At 34.4% G+C, this 21,764-nt stretch overlaps 1 protein-coding gene and 1 long non-coding RNA gene across 5 annotated transcripts in view; both read left to right on the forward strand.

Annotated features, from left to right (window-relative positions):
* Positions 1-13,634, forward strand: part of mpp2a (MAGUK p55 scaffold protein 2a) — a 75,568-nt gene extending 61,934 nt beyond the window's left edge. For 3 of the 4 annotated variants that reach the window (XM_073942303.1, XM_073942300.1, XM_073942306.1), the window contains 8 exons: positions 1,966-2,193; positions 6,501-6,632; positions 6,837-6,939; positions 7,291-7,359; positions 7,453-7,614; positions 9,596-9,798; positions 12,351-12,479; positions 12,564-13,634. In XM_073942303.1, the coding sequence (XP_073798404.1) occupies positions 1,966-2,193; positions 6,501-6,632; positions 6,837-6,939; positions 7,291-7,359; positions 7,453-7,614; positions 9,596-9,798; positions 12,351-12,479; positions 12,564-12,740 (1,203 nt within the window). In that variant the 3' untranslated portion in view covers positions 12,741-13,634. 4 annotated transcript variants of the gene reach the window in all.
* Positions 13,635-18,356: 4,722 nt separating this feature from the next.
* Positions 18,357-21,764, forward strand: part of LOC141381225 (uncharacterized) — a 34,876-nt gene continuing 31,468 nt past the window's right edge. The window contains exon 1 of the long non-coding RNA XR_012401081.1: positions 18,357-18,525. This is a non-coding gene — a long non-coding RNA (uncharacterized lncRNA). The remainder of the gene's footprint in view (positions 18,526-21,764) is intronic.

Raw genomic sequence — 21,764 nt, forward strand, 5'->3', positions numbered from 1 at the left:
AGCTGCAACCCATCACTGGGAAACATCCATACACACACACACACTCATGCACTACGGTCAATTTTTAGCATATCCAATTCACCTGTACCACATATCTTTGGACTTATGGGGGAAACCGGAGCACCCGGAAGAAATCCATGCGAACACGGGGGGAATGATGTAAAGTCCACACATAAATTCCAACTGACCCAGCTGAGGCTCAAACCTTTTTGCTGTGAGGCGAACATGCTACCCACTGCGCCACCACATCACCATATTTCTGTTAATCAGAAATATATATATATATATATATATCAGAGGCCGCGTTAGACTTTGTCATTGTCTGTCATTTTGATGGAGAGGGTTGTAAAAATTCCGTCATAGCTTATTATTGACCATATTTTCTAATCGCTTTTTTCATTCATATTTTAATAATGAACTTGCACGACGAGCATAAAGGCAAAATTATTTATTTATTTACTTGACAAATGAACAAAAACTCATATCTGCCTTACCTCATATCTTCCTCCTGCGTCGACCTGAACTGAGTGCTTGCCTGTACGTAATCAAACGCATCAAGAGAAACTAATGCAGAGGCAATTGTCATTAAATTCTGTGTCTATATATATATTTATATATATATATATATATATATATATATATATATATATATATATATATATATATATATATATATATATATATATATATATATATATATATATATATATATATATATATATGTATATATATATATATATATATATATATATATATATATATATATATATAGTATACAGTGTGTATATAATTGCTTACATGCAACAACAGAAATATTTTTAACAATATTTTTAATTATTATACACTGTTATACACTGTTTCTTTACAAAAAAAAAACTGTTGAATATTTGTTTTACTTTTATTCTAGTCAGGAGCCATGTGCACCCACTAATATGTAAAATGTGCTGCTGACATTTTATCCAATATTGCCAAAGCATGTCAGATGTGTATAAAATATGTAATATATCAACATCATCAAATAAAAAAAATACAGCAAATGAGAAATAAATGACATAAAGGAATAAAAACATGTATATAATAAAATCTTAGTATAAGTAAAAAAGTATAATAATTACAAGAATAAAAAATGTAGATCTTTAAAATAAGGCAAATTAGTTCGTTAACCATTTCTAATGGTGTACAAATATTTTGCAGCCAGTTTAGATGTCATTTCGTCTTCTCTGAGTGTATTCACCTTATTCTCAGCTGACGAGTGGGCGCTGCCATTTGAATCTTTTTGTTTCGCGACTTCCGGTCACATTCACTTCCATTCATTTTTTGACGTTAACAACTGCTCGTTACGCTGCTTGATGTTGCAATTTAATATTTTCTTATTATATTATGCTACTTTGTCTGTGTAGTCATGCAAACATTTGTTTGTTGAGCAAGTAGTTTGGCCATTTTCTGCCGTTTATTAACCTAGTCATTTCTCCCATAGGCGACTGAATCGGAAGTTCTAAGACAATCGCGAAAACAGGCGCACTTCCGCATTTTAGAATAAGGTCAATAGAAAAGTTGATCTGAGTCATTTAGATCAAAGAGTTAATTTTTGTCAGCTGTGAAGCCAATCGAAAGTAAATCAGGCTTAAAATAAAAATGTTATGCAAAAACGCATTTAATTAACTAATACTTTAGAAAGCAAAATCAAAAGCCAAATTCTGGATATTTTAGGAGATTTAGAAATCCTGTATAGATATATTTAAGTTCTAAAAAAGCCACGTCTCTGTGGGTCCTGTGGGTCATGTGACCCGCCCAAGTAAAGTCTATTTGTGGAAAGCACTGTATATATAGTTAAATTGTGAATATACAACTTTTAATTGTAATTGTAAAAATGCAATCTAAAATACATAAAAGTGATGGGGAAGTGTTGGTATTTGAATGATTAAAATGCACTGCTGCTATTTTGCTGCTATCTTGTTGTATTAGGGTGTGACATTTCGTATTGAGAATGGAGAGCTGGTGATCGCCCGTATTCTCCATGGGGGGATGATTGATCAGCAGGGTCTGCTTCACGTGGGTGACATCATCAAAGAGGTGAATGGGAGAGAGGTGGGTGACGACCCTCGAGTGTTGCAGGAGGTACTGCAGGAGACCAGCGGCAATATTGTGCTCAAAATCCTTCCCAGCTACCAGGAGCCACATCCCCCCCGACAGGTACCAGCTCCTTATCCTAAATACAAAATGAGACGTATTCTGTGCCTTTCTGCCAGGGTTCTTTGGATATCATTGACCCCGTTTTTACCTAGTGTTTTATCTCATGTTGTTTTGAAACATCCACATATGCAGATCACAGCTATCTACTTTCCACTTGTTTTTTTTCTCAGCTGCTCTTTCGTTGTTGTCATGGAGACTAGAGTAAGGAGTGAGTCTCACTCTCATCTAAAGCCAGATGTGTTTACTTTGAGAGGACTGTGAGCTTAAGGCTTATGCCAGATGATCTCGGTGGACACTTTAGCATTTTTAAATTCTCTAGATTAAAGTCAGCATAAAAAAGAAGATTCATGTGTGATTTATATATTATTTCCTGTTGTGATGTTTTTATCTGAGTACGGCTTCTTAAACGGCTTCTCAAAATGCAGGGGGAAGCTTGATTTTGTTCATTGGGAATGGATTGATTGGTTGGTCCAGTGAAAACAAAATGGATTGAATTGAAACAATTTATGTAAACATTACTCTTTTTAATTAAAAGAAGTGTAACATATGCCAGCTTAAAAGAAACTATATGAGCAAATCTTATGCCCTTGTCCTCAATGGGTATATTTGGGAATGCCGTATTTAGCATCCATGTTAGAGTTCACAACTCTCATGCTGGAAACAAAGGTTTGAATCCAGAAGGGCCATGACCCAAAAGTGACTCACTAGAACTGGAGGGGTTACATTGGTGACTTGACCAGGATGTCAGGAAGAACCTGAGGTGTTAAATTTGAGTCCTAGAAGGGCTGAGTAGTTTTAGAGGTGTTACATTGGCAAGCTGAAGAATGGAGAGTAAGGCCCCGTTTACACTAGTGCGTTTTAGTTTTAAAACGGCGTTGTAGAATAAAAACGATCCGCGTCCACACTCGCGTTTTACCCAGCGTTTCTGAACAGCTCTCCGTCCACACCAAAACGCTGAAAACGCACATCACGTGACCACACACACACTCTCGGGCAAGCACTCCAGCATTTCTAACCAGATGAGAGCTCTGCTTGTCGGACTGCTCATCAAGCATCTCCCGCTGGATCTAATCTCACTATATTTGCTAAACGTGATATTTCATTCATGTTGTTGTTTTTATCTAACGACATAGGCCAATTCCCTGACTTTGGTCATTGGAATCTATTAAGTTACTTGTTCACGGGTAACATGTTTTGGTTAAGTGCAAAGATAAGTTAATGATTAATCCAGGTACATTGACTGATCGCTTGCCTTTATTTCCTACAATGTATAAACTTATTGTATGTTATACTTTTATAATTATCGATTATTAAAACTGATATTCAGCAGAAGAGAGGGTGCGTTTCGTATTTTCACTGAAATTGAAAGGAGGCAGTTGTTATAGGCTCCGTTTTGTTATAAATATCCACACAGTGAAGATGACGCTCATATATGCAGCACGGCGCCTCAACATTTCTGCTGTCTGTTAAGTTGCTAATATTAAAAAGAAAATAGGCAGTTCCTTAAATCATGTTTACATTTTATTGTTGAGAAAGTGAAACAACGTAGCCAAGGTGATGTGAATGAAGTTATAAAGTACACTGTTCCCTTTGAAGATTTACCCGTGTCCTCGGTATGTTTTCCATATCAAACTGAGAAGGGGGAGACTGCAGCCTTGATCAAACTTGCGAAGACTTAACTTACAAGAAGAGGATGCGAGACTGAACTGTGTGTGGGCTACTTAATATTGAGGAAAAGCCCCAATCAGATAGGCGAACGTTTGCAGCCCCGCCTCCGTTTTCAGATGTCTCCGTCTTTCCCCATCCACACTGAGACGGAGCAGCAGCGTTTTAGAATGAAAACGGCCTTTCCAGCGTTTTCAAAAAGCTCCGTTTTCGGCGCTCGAGAACTCCGGCGTAGTGTGGACGGATGGCGTAACCGTAGCAAAACTTATGCGTTTTCAAACTAAAACGCACTAGTGTAAACGGGGCCTAAGTGTAACAAAAGCCAGCTAACAAATACTGTGCGAGTAGGATTGCTGTAGCTGAAATGGTAGAGCATGGCGCTAACAATGCCAAGGTTCTCAGTTCGATTCCCAGAGAAATTCAAGAACTGATAAAACATTTACCTTCAGTGTATGTAGCAAATGTCTGCCAATTGCATAAATGTAAATGAGTTAACTTCACTGTCCTGGCCTCAAGCCACAATTCTAGACTGACTCCTAGGGCTTTTGCATCTTTCTAAACCTGGATTTATACTTTTGCCTGGTGCCGTATCGCACACCTCCGCTGAGTGCGCGCGCACCTCGCGAAACAGTCGAGGCTTTTATACTTGCCGTGTTTGAATTGTGATAACCTTTAAAACGACAGGGGGCGATCAAAAGAAACTGACCATAAAGTCAGATGGATAAACAGAGAAATAGAAACTTTCCAGAACTACGTCATGTCATTAATATCATTCAATATTTTTAAACAAATTATTTTTATATTGATTTATAAATTATTCTATTTGTTATTTTAGAATAGGATTTTTATAACATTCAAGATTTTTTTTGTTAAACTTTGATGCATTACTTGCTTTTGTTCATATCTTGGACAGTTTTACCTTTTAAAGTTTATTAAAATATTAATGACGAGAACATGGGCTGCTCTACAAAAATAATTTTATTATGGCAAGAATAAAAGCAAAATAACAGAGTACACTTACTAAAAAATACAGATTTTTTTTTTTTTTTTGATTTAGCCTGCTCCACAATTCACACATTATTGTCTGGCTAGTTTCTGTGCTATACTTATGGTAAAAAGGCAATAATGGTTCAACATTAAGCCTAGAGAAACAGGCATCAGTATATTGTAAACCGATAGGTTCAAATATATCTTTCCAGTTATCAAAGAAATAATTTGTTCCTTAATTATAGTTTTGATATTAATTTGTTTTAAATTAAAAAATTGTAATATACACATCAGTGTAAAACCCATGACTGGTGAAAAAACATATTTCTGTAATTGTGATCCTGGGTCTCTACATTTGCCATGGCCTCTTTGGCTTTAACAAACATATCCATCAGGTTTTTCCAAACTTTTTAACAAAAACTGTCCTCTTTCCCACAGCTGTTGCAGTTTCTAGCCAGAATTATTGGTCATCTGGTTATCTCTATAATCACGGATCATAAAGATGTGTGTACAGTCATCCTGTTTTACACAAAATATCTTCAAAGTGATTCATATTCAACTCAAATCAAGTGTGGAGCTGTGCGCACTGTTCGCTCGAGTCTCAAAAAAAAAATATGCGCCCCGCCAGCCGAAATCATGTTGCACGCTCATTGAAAAGTAAGAATGATTAATAAATCTATATGTAACAGTCCCTTAAAAGTCACGTCGCGTCTTCAGTTTCAATCTAGTACACTTTGCACTCATACAACAAACGTACCGTGGCAAAGTTCAACCAAACCACTCTCTAGCACACCTCTTCCAGGGCCGGCAAACTGAACCGCACCTAAGCCTGATTCAGAGCACTCATACTTGTCAAACGAACCGGGAAATGCACCTGGGCACGAATCGGATAGCATAGTGTGAGTACGCCCTAAGTGTACTCAACCATGCTGGAAGTCCTGATTTATATCTCACTTGGGTCATGATGAGATGCAGAATTACATTGGTACTAAGTCCTGAATGGGAGCAAGTTAATCCCGAGTTGTTACTGATATGTCCCAGATGGGAGCAATTAGAAACAGAGGTGTCACATTGGTGCCATGACCCGGATGTGATCAAGTAAAACCAGATGTGGCACATTTGTGCCATGACCTGGATGTGGGCAAGTAGAACCTGAGGTGTCACGTTGGTGCCGTGACCAAAATGTGATCAAGTAGAACCAGGTTTAACATTGCTGTCATGACATCAGATTGGAGGAGTGAGGGTTTTATGGGGATAATTGTAAAGGAGGCCAGCTAGTACAGTCTGCTCAAATAAACATCACTTCCCTGGCCTGAAGAGGTGCACTAGTGACTGACACATTATTACTTAATCTTTGATATCTTTGTTAGTGTGAAAATTCCAGTTTGAACCCCACTTGGAGCAGGGCAATAAGAACTAGTAGGGTTAAACATGGATAAACAATTTATAATAAACACTGCAATATTTTTCTAAAAGCAAGACCCTCAATTTCAATGTCTCAAAATAAGAATAACTTCCTAGAATAACTAATACAAAAACTGATTAGATATTAATTGAAATGAATAAAAAATTTTGAATATTGCAAATAGGTTAGATCAGTAACATTAATGCATATTATATTTCACTTAGGGTCACTTTCATTCTGGTTTCCACAGGTTTTTGTGAAGTGCCATTGTGATTATGATCCTGCCAATGACAACCTCATTCCATGCAAGGAGGCGGGACTAATGTTCTCAAGTGGAGACATCCTGCAGATTGTTAACCAGGAAGATGTGAACTGGTGGCAGGTTGGCTTTTCTTAATTCTTGCACACCTTTTTGCTAAACAGTAAAATGACTAAAGACAATCTGCTTATTATTTAAGATATAAGCTTTCTCTTTAAAAAGTGTTCAGCCTAAAAAAATTATAAGCTATAAAATTGTAATACTGCTTGTTCATGATGAAAATAAAGCCCTTTAAAGAAAGTGTATTTTAATGATGTGTGTGTGCAGGCACGTCATGTGGAGGGAGGCAGTGCTGGACTGATTCCCAGTCAACTTTTGGAGGAGAAGAGGAAAGCTTTTGTTAAGAGAGATGTTGAGCTTTCACCAGCAGGTGATCATACAGATATATTAAATAATTAATAACATGACATTAAAGATTTCTGCTGGAATTTCAGCTTTGCCATAAAAGGACAAAATATATATTTTAAATCTATTATATGTATTTGACATATTTACCCATATAATTGGTGTTTGCATTTATTTGAAATCTTCTGTAGCATTCTAAATACATTAACAATCACATTTATCCCAGTGAATGCATCATTGTTGAATAAAATTATGATTTATTTCAGTTGTTTTTAACCCAAACCTTACTGAATGGTTGATTTGTGTATACTGCCATCTGGTGGATTGATGTCTAATATTTTAATCAAACATTAAACATTATCACTGTGCATCACAGCCAATCTTTGCAGTGGAATGGTGGGCAAAAAGAAAAAGAAAATGATGTATCTGACTACAAAAAATGCAGGTGTGTTATTTGTTTAAAATGCTGGTTTTGTCAAACTGTAAACCATTTTGACACTGTTCCTCAGTCCTTCAATTCTGGCTTATTCCCTGACAGATTTTGACAGGCACGAGTTACTGATTTATGAGGAGGTGGCAAAAGTTCCACCATTTCGCAGGAAGACACTGATTCTGATTGGTGCTCCTGGTGTGGGCAGACGAAGTCTGAAGAATAAGCTGCTGGTGTCAGACCCTCAGCACTACGGCGTCACCATTCCCTGTGAGTCCGAATGACCAAATGTACTCACAACTATGATCGCACAGAATCTGCACACACAGAAAGACTTTTAGCCCATCTTTGAGTCTGTGTATTTACTGTGTAAATGTGTGTAAATTTATATTTCTTTATTTTTTTTTTATTAATTTCAGTAATATTATTGACTAATATTAATTTGTTTATATGATTTATTTACAATTATTTACAAGTCTTTTGGTAGATATATTATATGAGAGACTTGCTTTATTTACCAAATAAGTGGATCTAATTGGATAACATTAAAGTTAAAAAGGTATTATTTATTACATTTTTAGTTATGATACTCCTAAATTCATAAATCTGCAGATTTGAAAAAAATTCTCAGCAGAAATAGCAAAAAATGTCCGCAGATTCTGTGTGGCCCTACTCACAACACAGTTCTGTCTCATTCTTGATTTAGAGGTAGAAAGCAGCATAAAATACTGCCTCCAATCACTGTTGCTTTTAATGAGAATTACACTTCAGTTTCTACTACAAACGCAGCTCTATGTTGTTAATTGTATTAACTTGTGTATATCTGACCACGATAGACTGAGCATAGCAGATTAACTGGAGATTTTCTAATTAAACAAGACAAAGGCTCAGAGCACAACTTATTGTGCAAATGCTATGGAGGAGTGATTGTTTGAAAGTGTTTACCAGCTAAAGCAAACTTTAAAGACTGCTGTTCGGAAATCGTGAAAGAAATCCCACTTACATCTCAATGGTTTGTTCTGCTATTTTGCTTTAAATATAACACATCATTGAAAGGCATAGTTCACCATACAAAAGAAGATTTCTTTGATGAATGCTGAAATAAAGAAGTGTGTAATATAGGTTTCTAATAAAATGTATAGGTTTATAATAGAAGGATTCAATAGCTGAAAAAAAATAATTCAAATGTAGAAGGATTCCTTAGCTGAATAAAAGGTTAAATCTCCCAGATTTTGCATGTATTACATAATGACTAGTGTTGGGTAAAGTTACTTATAAATGTAACATATAACAATCTTAAGCCTCTTGTTGTGAAGTCAAAAGCATCAGATGACTCAACTCTTTAAGAAGGATTCTTTATTGAGTTCATGCTGGTATTGCTGCAGCTATCGAAGTCTTCTTAGAAGTCTAATTAGTAGTCTAACAAGAAATCCTAGAGAGGTCTTCCAAGAAATTATAGTGAGAAGTCTTTCAAGAGAAGTCTTTTGTGAAGTCCCAAGTGAGAAGTCTAACTAGTGCAATGTTGCACTCTAGATTGTATGTGTTATAGGGGGTTGTAATACATAGGGGTGGAGTCAAATAAAAACAAAACATGCAAATGATGAAAAGAAATTAGCCTTGTGACAGACTTTCCCCAGCCCTGATATCATCAGTATAACTGTACCAGTTCAAATTCATAGGTGCAGTATTGCCCTGAACTTCATAGACACAAAAAGCACTTTGGAACCCTACCCTTAGCATTTACATCACTTAGGGGTCTGCCAGTGGTCAGTAAAACAAAAGATTAATGATTTTCACACCTGGGCTGCAAAACATTTTTAGAATGTCCTGATGTAATATACATAACCTTTTCAGTTATAATCGATTGTGTGGAAACCTACTGTAGATTTTTTACATTTGTAATAACACATATTAATCTTACCTACAATAAATCTTAATCTTAATGATGCAACATCATTTTACATTATCTAAAAAGCTACTAAATATTTGTTTATTTATTTTAAATGTGACTAAGATTGTAATATATTACTTTTAAAAGTAACTTTGCCCAACTCTGATAATGATGATTATATAAAAGTAAAGTGTGCCTATAGTCTAGTGTGATTGTAGCTTTAGATATGTACCTGAGCATGACCTGATGTAGCTGAGAATGTCATTTCTGTAAGATATGTATTTTTTGACACTGTTAATGTTTTGCTGTTGAGTGCATGGTCTAATGTTCACAGTGCTGTTGTTATGTAACTGTCCACAGACACCTCTAGAAAGGCCAAATCTGCAGACAGAGAGAATATGATGTATGCCTTCACATCCCGGAGTAAGATGGAAGCTGATATTAAAGCTGGCCGCTACCTTGAACATGGCGAATATGACGGCAACCTCTATGGCATCAAGATTGACTCCATTCATGAGGTAGTGGAGGCTGGACGCATCTGCATCCTGGACGTCAATCCACAGGTATGTGTTAGAATCCTTTCAGCATCAGAAGTTGTCAGCGCTAAGATCAAAGATTCCAAAATGCTATTTGAAAGTGTAAATTAGGGGTGCCCAAACTCAGTCCTGTAGGGCCCGTGTCCTGCAAAGTTTAGTTACAACCCTCTCAGACACACCTGGAATAGCTAATTAGGCTCTTACAGGCTTTTTAGAAACAACCATGCAGGTGTGTTGAGATAAAAATCTACAGGACACCAGCTGTCCGGGACCAAGTTTGGGCACCCCTGGTGTAAATAAATATTAAACACTCATGAAAACAAACCAATGCATTATTTAATAAATGATTTATTTAAAAAAAAAAAAACTTTTTATTCAGGATAGCTTTTAATGATTTGCTGGTTTAATGTCCTGTCTATTGCTTTTTACTGCTTGTATTTTTATGATATGCTTGTGATATACTGTCCTTAAGTGCTTTGAAGGGTGCCTATAAGTAAAAAAGTATTATTATTATTAATAACATCTTAACTGTCATCCCACATTTGGAAATCCCACTTCAAAATTATAGGTGATATACAGTAGGGCTGCATTGGAAAAATCTGACATTGTGATATTTTGTTTTGCTGTGATAAATGAATCTAATTTCACCAGATGACTTAAATTTAGATTGACTGGGATGATCAAGTCTTTTTCTATGCAGTGCATCTGCATAAAATGTAATATATTTCGAGCATATATAAATATGACAGGGCAAAAATACAAGTTAAATAAACAGTGCTATACTGTTTACTGGGGAGTCTAACAGCACAAAAACTGAAATCATTTTATACAATAATAATATTTAATAATATCTTTATCTTTTAATTTTTAATAATAAAATCTAATCTTGCAATGTGACTATTGCGGACAAGCACATTATGATATCAATGCTCAAACGGTTTATTATTCAGCCCCAATATATAGGATACATATTATACATATTCTGTCTCATATTTAGCTTTAGACATATATATTTTTAAATGTAATGAAAAATGTCCTGAAAACAGGATGGCCAAATTTAAGGGCTTAACAAACTCTTTTTAAAGGGAAAAAGCTGACCAGAGGCTGTCAGACCTCTCTTTTACAAACATACATTGTGAAAATAATTATTAATTAAATGTTGAAACAGCAAACATTTATAAGTTAAATGAACATCCCTGCAAGTTGCATAATAACATTTAAAAAATACTTCAAATGTTTTTTCCCATCATCTTATTTTTTTTCTTTTAGAAATTGTACGAACACAAAAAAATAACGTAAGCAAACAATCATACCACAATGAGTATAACAAACCAGGCAAGTCTGATAGACAAAAGAGTAAATGACAGAAATACATTAAAATGTATAAAGTATATACTCCAAAGTGTACAATAAACTGTATGTGTACTAAAGTTTATGTAAAGGTAATAATAACCATGCTTAAAATATAATCAAATTAAATGAGACGTTCAGAACTGTGCTAAAGAAATGTCAATAAGAACCGGCAAACACAGAACAGGGAACTTTAAAGGGCACCTATGATGAAAATCACCTTTTGTTAGCTGTTTGGACAGGACTGTATGCAGTTATAGTGTTTCCACAGTCATATTGGGGTTATATAAAGACAAAGTAAAAGCCTCTTTTTCAAAAATAAGATCCAAATCCCTCCCATTTTGAGGCTGACTGTGACGTAAGAGTGCGGTGTCCCCGCCCACCGATTTGATTGACAGCTGTATATTACCATGTCTCTGTAGTAACACATATAATAAAAATTAATAATAGATATCCATATAGCAGTTGATATTAAAGTGTATCCTATCACATTTGCATGCGAAAACACTGCAAAGTTGAATGCGTGCGCTGTGTGTGTTTGTGTGTGTATGTGTAAACTTTGTAATGACATTGTGTGGGACTCATCGTTGCAACTCCACAACAAATACATCAAATAATCATTGGGAAAGTTCTTACCGTTGTATTTCTCACAAACATTATATGAGATCTGCATTCTTGATGTCTGTCACTGTGCTGTTTATCTGACGCAACCGAGGCAGAGATTAAGCCAAACTCTGTTAGGCACGTGTGAACGGTGGGTGGGGAGAACTACCATTAAAGGTACAGAAAACAAAAACAGCTACAATGTGTTCAAAGCAGAAAATTCCAACATTCTGAAAGGTATAATTAATCATTTGAGGGGTGTTTTGAGCTGAAACTTTACAGACACATTCTGGAGACTCAAAAGACTTGTCTTAAATCTTGAAAAAGGGGTATAATAGGTGCCCTTTAAACAATCCATCGACCGACTGAACGAACAAACAAACTAACAAACCTTAATTCAGAGAAGTAATCCTGCATGAATTTAACCGTTGACCTTACTAAGCAATAATTCAATCTCATAATAGTTAAATCTGCTTGATTTTTTTGCAGTCTACACCTTAAAGAAGGTTTAACTCCAATTATAGGAAAATTAACAAACTGTAATTTTTGTAACTGTAATTTGACATAACATACACTATTTCTACTTGCACTGATGAATTATTGCTTTTAATTGTTTGATTTTGTAGACCCTAAAAGTGCTCAGGACATCAGAGTTTTTGCCGTACGTGGTGTTCATTAAAGCCCCTGAGTTTGAGGTACTGAAAGCCATGAACAGATCTGGAATTGAGGCAGGAGTGGCGACAAAACGAAAAACAGTAAGTCTCACCACAGTATACATTGCTGTTGAAAATCTCCAATTTGCCTGTGGAAAAAAAATTGCACCGTTTTTACCTCAACAGGACGCAGAGCTGAAGAAGACCATAGAGGAGAGCGCCAAGATTCAGAGGGTGTACGGACACTACTTCGACCTTACTATAGTAAACGATGATTTGGAAGAGGCCTACAGTACACTCAAATCCTCCTTGGAGAAGTTAAAGGGGGTTCAGCAGTGGGTTCCGGTCGGGTGGGTCTTTTAGAGCTACAGCTAATGGATGTTTCCAGTGACACTTTATGCCAGTGCTGACTGGTTTATATCATCAACCTCGTGCCAATATTCTACAGTGAGCAGAGAGATCTGACTCAGACATGAGTGTGTGTGAGTGTGAGTGTGTGGATTCGCCATCTACCTTTTACAAACACAGCTACATCCTGATACAAACCTCAGAACCAAACCTATTGCAAAATCTTGTGTCAGAATTTAGCTACCGTCTCACCGTTTCATTTAGTTTAGTTCAAGCATCATTTATTATCGTTTTAGCATCATAAAAGATTAGTAAAAGAAGAATCCCTTGAAGAGTAAGATGAGTTCATTTCAGTAACGTATTTGTGTAAGATAAAATTATAATATTTTGTAGAGAACATTTAGAATTTTCATAATCAATTGGCTAAAGTTTTTTTGTTTTGTTTTGTTTATTTGTATTGTCAGGCCTGTAGCCAGCCTGGTGAAAGGGGTGGTTCTTTTCTCTCAATATTGGACCTTTCTGCAGTTATTCGCCTCATTTTTTATTTAACTACGAAGTTAAATATTTATAGTGCAAATAGCTACTGCATTTTAGTGACATTTTAAGCACTATTTATTTCTGGATTCACTTATTGGGCGGTCATCATAACTACACTTTTTGATGTACAAAAACATTTCCTTAAGATTTAAAATGAAGGAATATTAAAAAAAAAAAACTTATTTAGACATATTATTTTCATCACATATCATTCGGAAAAAAGGAACCTGATAAAGTTTTACACTACCAGGGATCAGAAGGATTTTAAAATGTTTAAAAATAAGCTTCTCCTGCTCAACAAGGCTGCATTTATTTCATCAAAAATACAGTACAAATTGTAAAATTGTGAAATGTTATTGCACTATAAAATAACTGTTCAAAAGTAGTTCATAATTTAATTTAACCATTTATTCCAGTGATTTTAATGATGAATTTTTAGCTTCTTTACTCCAGTCTTCAAAGTCACATGATCCTTCAGAAATAACTCTAATATTAATTTATTATTGTTATTATTTATTTATTTATTATTATTTTTTTTTCTATTATTATTAATGTAATAGTAATAAAAGCAATAATGACTGGAGTAAAGCATGTGCTGGATAAGTTGGTGGTTCATTCCGCTGTGGCGACCCCGGATTAATAAAAGGACTAATACAAAAAGAAAATGAATGAATAAATATTGAACAATTTAACTTTTATTTTTACATTTATTAAATTCCGCCTTGATGAACAGAATAATCATAATTAAAAAAAAACTGACCCCAAACTTTTGACCGGTATCTTAAGTTGAAAACTGCCTTTTAAAGCTAAGTTGCCTATTGTCATTTATTAAACAAATAATAAAATGGCCAGCACATTCTACTTTCTTTATTCAGAATATGGACGGTTGAATAAAAAAAGAACATTTACATAATAATAATAATAATCACGTAGAAGCTTCCCGATTTTTTTAGCCTCTATTGTAAAAAAGTACATTTGAAAATTCATGGATAACAACAGTATTAAAATGAACTTTTATGTGCTTCAAAATGTATTTTTGGTGCTTTACACCTTCTTATTGGTCATTTTTTTTCTTTCAGTAATAAGGTGCAATATTTAGAATAAAATGTTTTATCCATTTAAAAATAAAATAGGTCAGTATAGTAAAAGATGACCGTTTATTTTAGATTCTTCTTTGTCTTTTTCGATGGGTTGTTTTCAATATTTATGATGGCATAGCAGTCAAAATAGGACAAATGAGATCATGTATGGGACAAATTTTGGAATTATGTCAGTTGGGGGATTGTTCTTTCAAACCACCCGAACCTCCCCTGGCTACGGGCCTGATTGTTTACGCATAAACTTGTTAAAGAAACTTCAGATGTTCAAAAGTAAGTAGTGAGTAAGATTTTTTTTTAAAGTAATCATTTTATTTACCATGGAAATATTAAAGAGATGAACAGTAAATTTACACTATTGCAAAACATTTATTTTTCAAATTAACGTTTTTATTTCAGAATTCCCTTAAAACAACATAAATACAAGAGTAGCTTTAGTTTTCAACATTTTTAATAAGCTGCAAATCAGCATAGGCTATATGAATGTTTTCCAAATTTCCAACTGATTAAACAATACTGAAAATTCAGCTTTGACATCATAAAAAAATATTTGATAAAATATTAAAATTAAACTATTTTTAAATTGCAATAATACTTCACAACATTACCGTTTTTACTGTATTTTTACTCAAATACATTTTAAGAAGCAGAAATTCTTGCAAACTTAAAATCGTACCAACTTTTGAATGCTAGTATGTATTTTCTATTTAAAAAAAAATCTTATGCAAAGATTTTTTCCCCTTATATTAATATTTTTTTTTCCATTAGGCTTTTTTTGTTCAGAATTTCCATTTACACTATGCGTGTGTGTATGTGTGTTTTCTGTGTGATTAGGTGATAGATGATTGAGCAGTGTTTCATCTCTGAATTATATTTTTTATTATAAGGCTCTATTTTGCGTCAGGCCCTGTTGTTGCATCAGGCGCACATGACTTTTGTACAGTTTGTTTTCTTATACATCCACTTTACGGCACTATTGTATTTTCTGAATTTAGCACCAGAATATATGTAAGTCTTATCATATTTTGACACTGAGAGGACACTGAAGGGTTTGACTAAAAGAAACAGCAGGCGGAGATCATAAATACAATGTGAAAGAGTCACAGAATGCAGTCGACTATTGATATCAGATTGTTGTTCATCCTATCAACCACAGTCAGCTATATTTACATATCCAACATGGTGCGGCAATAGTAATAATTTGTATCTATTTATTTATGTAAAAGTTGAAGGACCAAACACCGTTTTTACATCATAAACACAATGAATCTGTAAATGAACAGTGCAAAAACAGCATGACATCAAGACCTTTATATAAATATGTATGAAGATGCTTTCGGTGTAAAATGTCGTCACTGCATGTATCTGTGAAAGTGCTGCAACCATCTTGACGTATTTATTATAACGCTATATAAAAATGTCTCTTTTTTTCCTAAAGGGAACCCCTCTCTACTTTTGTAATGCGGATAAACATACTTCAAGTGCTAATTTATATTCCTCGTTCATGCCAAGGATATTTGGCTTGAACACTGGCAGCTATTATTTATTTGTTGTTGTTTTTTTTATTGTTTATACCCGTGTGTAATGTGTTTGATTTAGGACTTATGTTTTGATATTGATATTGATATTTTTTACACAACAGATAATGGTATAAGCTAGAGACAGATACTGTAAAGTCATGTTTCACCTGCAAGATCAGCGTATGATTAGAAGAACAATCTGTACATTGCCTGATTTCTGAAATAAATGGTTGGAAATAATGGGTCCATAAATGAATGACTACTTGCATGACCAAAGATGATCATGACTTCAATGATCAAAGACTGAAAAAATACGGGCAGCATTATATATATGCTGCCCGTAGATTTTCAGACTTTGAAGTCTATCTGTAACATAACAAAAGCCCAAACAAACTTAATGGGCAAAAAAAAAACAAAGATCATTGGGTTTTGCAGAAATTTAAGCATGTGACAGACAGGAATCAAGCAAATATTGACTGAGATTTAATTTCTTTAAAAAACAAATAAATAAAATGTTCTAAACCAGTGCTAAAGTGGGGGTAGGAAACCCCTGGGGCTCGTGGGAATATGAGGGGGTCGCTTGGTGATTTCCAGAAGTCAGATACATTTTATTAAACTATTAGAATTACAATAGTTTAACCATAACCCACAGAAGATAAAAACAGTAGTTAATAGTTAAATAAAAAAGAAACAACATGCAAATAAAAAGCCATGAGAGTTAATTTTTTTTAGGACTGGTGTGTTTTATGTTAGTTTAACAACACAACAATAGAATCAGCTGCAGCAGATTGCACCAGGTTTCATTTTTTGATGATTGGTGGTCTCCAAAATTAAACCAAGATTAGACTTGTGCTGAAAACATTGTGTCTCATTATGAGGTAAATATTAAATTAAACAAATTAATAAATGACTACATAAATTGTATATGGTTGTTTGACTGTTGCATTTTTTTTGTGTTGTCAGTATGCTCATATTTATAAAGGCCTATTGTTGTGTGTGCAACATTTGTATATTTATAACCACCTCCGAGGAATGTAGAGGTCGCAAGTCACTGGCATTGTTTTTTTTTTTTTTTTTTTTTGGGTCGCGTACGTAAAAGTTTTGAAACCCCGACTCTAAACATTCATAAGTAGTCAATATTGCAAATGAAATCCTTTCAATTGATATTTTTGTCAAGTTTTTAGAAAGCTTTGATTAAATTTGGTTAAAAGACGTTTTGAAGCAGTTGAGTTTTGGGTAAATAGACTTTTAGTCTATTTAGACTAATACAAAAATATCACAGGAATATTAAAAATAGATTCAATTGTGTTATGAAAATGAACAAATTTTAATAGGGTTTGGAAAGGGGAAGTAAATAATTTTGTGGAGAACTAATCTCAGCTTTTAAAACATGTTGGCATACAAAGTAACATAAAGTAACACCCACACTCATCCATGAAAATCTGTAACTTAAGGGACTTTAAAGATAATTTTAAATAAGAATAATTAGGCTACATATAATGCAAAAAGCATGCTTTGAAGTAGGTTAAACGTGGCACTATTATGTATTAAACAGTAAATTAACCTTTTTGCCCTTTGATACAGTTAAATAATAGTGTTGTTTATTACATTGTGAAAAGGAGACATATCAATTAATCTATATTTCTGTATCTTAATATAGGTCAGTTTATTACCAGTCGAGTCCACTTTTGATTTCATGTCCTGAGTATTTTTCCTGCGTTTCACCAGCAGAGAGCAGAGTTTGTTCCACAAACATATCAAGGTACACAGATTCTGCTATCAAGTCCCATGTTATCCCTGCGTTTGCGTGGGTTTCCTCCGGGTGCTCTGGTTACCCCACAGTCCAAAGACATGCGGTACAGGTGAATTGGGTAAGCTAAATTGCCCGAATTGTATGAGTGAGAAAAAGTGTGTATCGATGTTTCCCAGAGATGGTTTGCAGCTTGCAGGAAGGGCATCCGCTGTGTAAAATATATGCTGGATAAGTTGGCGGTTCATTCTACTGTAGCGACCCCAGATTAATATAGGCTAGAGACTAAGCCGAAAAGAAAATGAATGAATGAACGAAGATAATAACTTTTTTTTCAATAATAAAATCTTAAAATGTTGTGCCTATAGAGCATAAAACGTCACACGTCATGTTCATCACATGTATAGCTATAATTTTATATAATATTAAACAATGTATAGGTTAGTAATTAAAATACTAACTTTTTTGTTAGGTCTTTAATAACCATATATATATATATATATATATATATATATATATATATATATATATATATATATATATATATATATTATTATTATTATTATTAGGACACAATTTAGTACCTTAAAATTAAATTAACATTATGCCGACATTTTAATTAAGACAATGTTTTTCACAATGCTTTTTAATGCATTTTAATTACCGAATTCATCCAGTGGCATCTTTCCGCTAGAAAATATAGTGCGTTGCCACGCCACAGTAGGTCACAACTCTATCTAACGCATGCGCAGTAATATTATATTCAGGTGTTTCTCTCATGAGCAGGACCCGATTCATGAACTATACGTGTTTTATTTTAAGCGTCATTAAATGTCTCGCTTTTGACAACTGGACAATTTCGAGTGAATGAAAATGTGGATTGAGAAGACAACAAGGTTAGGCAGAATAAACATGTTACATGTGTAGTTTGTTTGGATTAAAACGAACTGTAGTGTTTGCGCGGTTCATTTACATTTATACAAAGCGATTCTCTTCAAAGTAAAAATGAGGGAAACACTTCAAGTTTGATCATCATTAGTCAATTAAAAAAGTTACCCATTGTTACCCACTGTTAAATAATCAAACTGTCTGTGTAAAAAAAAAATCAAACGTGTGGTTTACTATGTTTCACTTTGACTGACAGATTTATTAGCAACAACTCTGATGATAACTCTGCAAACAAATACAAAATATCCTTTTACAGTTTATTACACCTCTGTTATTTAGGCTAATTAAAAACAATGCAATCTCTAGGTCATTTTCTGTATATTAAAAGGCTAAGCCGTTTTTATTTTTCTTGAATAAGTCAACAATCAGAAACAACAATAATTTTAATGTTGTTTATTTTACATTAATTTAACATTAATTTTAATTAATAGCTTTTGTGAGCTGTGATAAAAGGAAATAATGACATTTATACTTAAATTTCCCATATTGTATAGAGGCATAAAAACAAACTCTGATATCCTGACCAGCCCACATAATTATTCATTTATTTTCCTTCGGCTTAGTTCCTTTATTCATCTGGGGCCACCACAGCAGAACGAACCACCAATTTAACCAACATATGTTTTACACCGCAGATGCCCTTCCAGCTGCAACCCAGTACTGGGAAACATCTATACACACTCATTCACACTAGATTTTGGAAAAAAACAGACATTGCGATGTTTTATTTTTCTGCGATACATATTGCGATATTAAGTATAGTTTCACCAGATGACTTAAATGGCTCTATCGGTCAAATGGCTCTATCGGTCAAAGAATTTAGATTGATTGGTATAAATTTTGTAGGCTGGCACATCTGGATGAAAAATAATAAACCAATCACAAGCATTGATGAATACAGAAGTAAAGATACAACTCATCTGAACTGTACTTTATAGTTTCCTGGGAGTCTAGAAGTGTTTAGGTACATAAACTGTCTTAATATTTTCCTTTAAACTTTCTTTAAATTACAAACTATATAAATTGTTCTGTCCAAATGCTTAATATTTGAAACTTGAAATGCTTACAAAGTCATAGACCTTACAAATACAGATAAAGTTTTTGGTAAATTTTTGGAGTTACAGCAGTGTAACAATAAATCATGTCTTTTTTTCAACTGAATTTACCAAAATCTATAGCATAACTCTATGGCATAGACTACAATTAATTCCTGACTCTACATTTCAGATGCTGCGATGTGTTCATTGCAAATGCTTACACTGTGATATCAATGCTGAAATGATATATTGTGCAGCCCTAATTCACACACACATACACTATGGCCAATTTAGTCTATTCAGTTCACCCAGTGCATGTCTTTGGACTGTGGGGTAAACCGGAGCATCCGGAGGAAACCCACGCCAGCACAGGGAGAACATGCAAACTCCACACAGAAATGCCAACTGACCCAGCTGGGACTGAAACCAGCGACCTTCTTGCTGTGAGGCGACAGTGCTAACCACTGAGCCAACGTCTTGCACAGCATAATTATTCTAAAAACTGGGCCTGCAATGATCAAATGCAGAATAAAGGAATTATTCGATTGTTTTTGTCCAAATATAACAAATTCTGCATAATACCAAAAAGAAATAATATGAAGCTTTGCCAACAAAATGGAACAAAGAATGAAGACTTGGCATTGAGGTAAAATATTGCTGTTAAAATCATTTTCATTTTCACATGAAGGTGTTGATCAGAACTATTTATTTATACATAGTGAAAAAGAAATTTAACAAATTAAAGAGAACTATTACAATTTCACTAAGAAATTAGAAAACTAATTTTGCCTAATTTGTTACATAATGAGGCGACGCAGTAGCGCAGTAGGTAGTGCTGTCGCCTCGCAGCAAGAAAGTCGCTGGTTCGAGCCTCGGCTGGGTCAGTTGGTGTTTCTGTGTGGAGTTTGCATGTTCTCCCTGCGTTCGCGTGGGTTTCCTCGGGGTGCTCTGGTTTCCCCCACAGTCCAGGTGGTACAGGTGAACTGGGTATACCAAAATGTCCGTAGTGTAAATCAATGTGTATGGATGTTTCCCAGAGATGGGTTGTAGCTGGAAGGGCATCCACTGCGTAAAACATGTGCTGGATAAGTTGCCGGTTCATTCCGCTGTGGCCACCCCGGATTAAAAAAGGGACTAAGCCAAAAAGAAGATAAATTAATGAATGTTACATAATCGCAAAGATCTGCAAGGGTTAAAGGGATATTTTCACCCAAAAAGAAAGATTTACTCACTATTTACTCAACCTCAAGTGGTTGTAAACATTTATGAGTTTAAGAAGATTTCAAACAATGTTGAAAACCTGTAACCATTAACTTCTATAGTAGGAAAAAAGTATTAATGGTTACAGGTTTCCAGCCTAAATATATCATGATGGAAATATATCATGTGTTATCAGCAGTTCTGTATGGTCACCGCCGCTCTTGTTACTAACATGTTTTACCATCTCACACGTGTTCAGGTGAGAACACCGTTTTTGTTGCTTGTTTTAAATTAATATATTTGAAATAAGCTAAACCATAAGCTTTAATAAACTTAATTGTTTTATGTACTTAAATTTCTAAAGACAATGAATTTAACTTAATTGATCGTGTTTGGACATGAAGGAATTGTGTGGAACCCAGCATATACAGTGTAAGTTGGGAACTTTTAAGATAACCTGTTAAACTGAAGATGCTAAATTAAAGTATAATTAATTCAAATCTTTAAAGAGGAGATCATTTTTAAATTGAAAGCAAATAATCATCGGGAACATACAATATTTCCTGCCTGCCTTTTATAAAATGTATTTAATCCTGTAAACTACAAGTCCTTTTAAAAAGCTCGCATTTAAGTTTCTGCACATCATATACTGAAGTCTTACATCATTTCACTATTTATGGCAGTACCATGGTGTCACTTCTGGGAAGATTTCTGTCATATGATGATATGGGCGGGTTTTATATTTTTCTTCCACTGACTTAAGACATGATGTACAAGAACAGCAGTAATGTGGACCTTTGAACCTGTAAACATTCCCTTACAATCATAATTCCATTGCATTTACAACCCAGACACAGTAAAAGGCTTGTTTTTTAAACACTTCTTGGATAAACATTAATCCCGCTTTGTGGTAGTTTATGTGGACTGAGAAATTAAGATATTAGTAAAGA

Source organism: Danio rerio, chromosome 3, assembly GCF_049306965.1.
Source record: "Danio rerio strain Tuebingen ecotype United States chromosome 3, GRCz12tu, whole genome shotgun sequence".
NCBI lineage: Eukaryota > Metazoa > Chordata > Actinopteri > Cypriniformes > Danionidae > Danio > Danio rerio.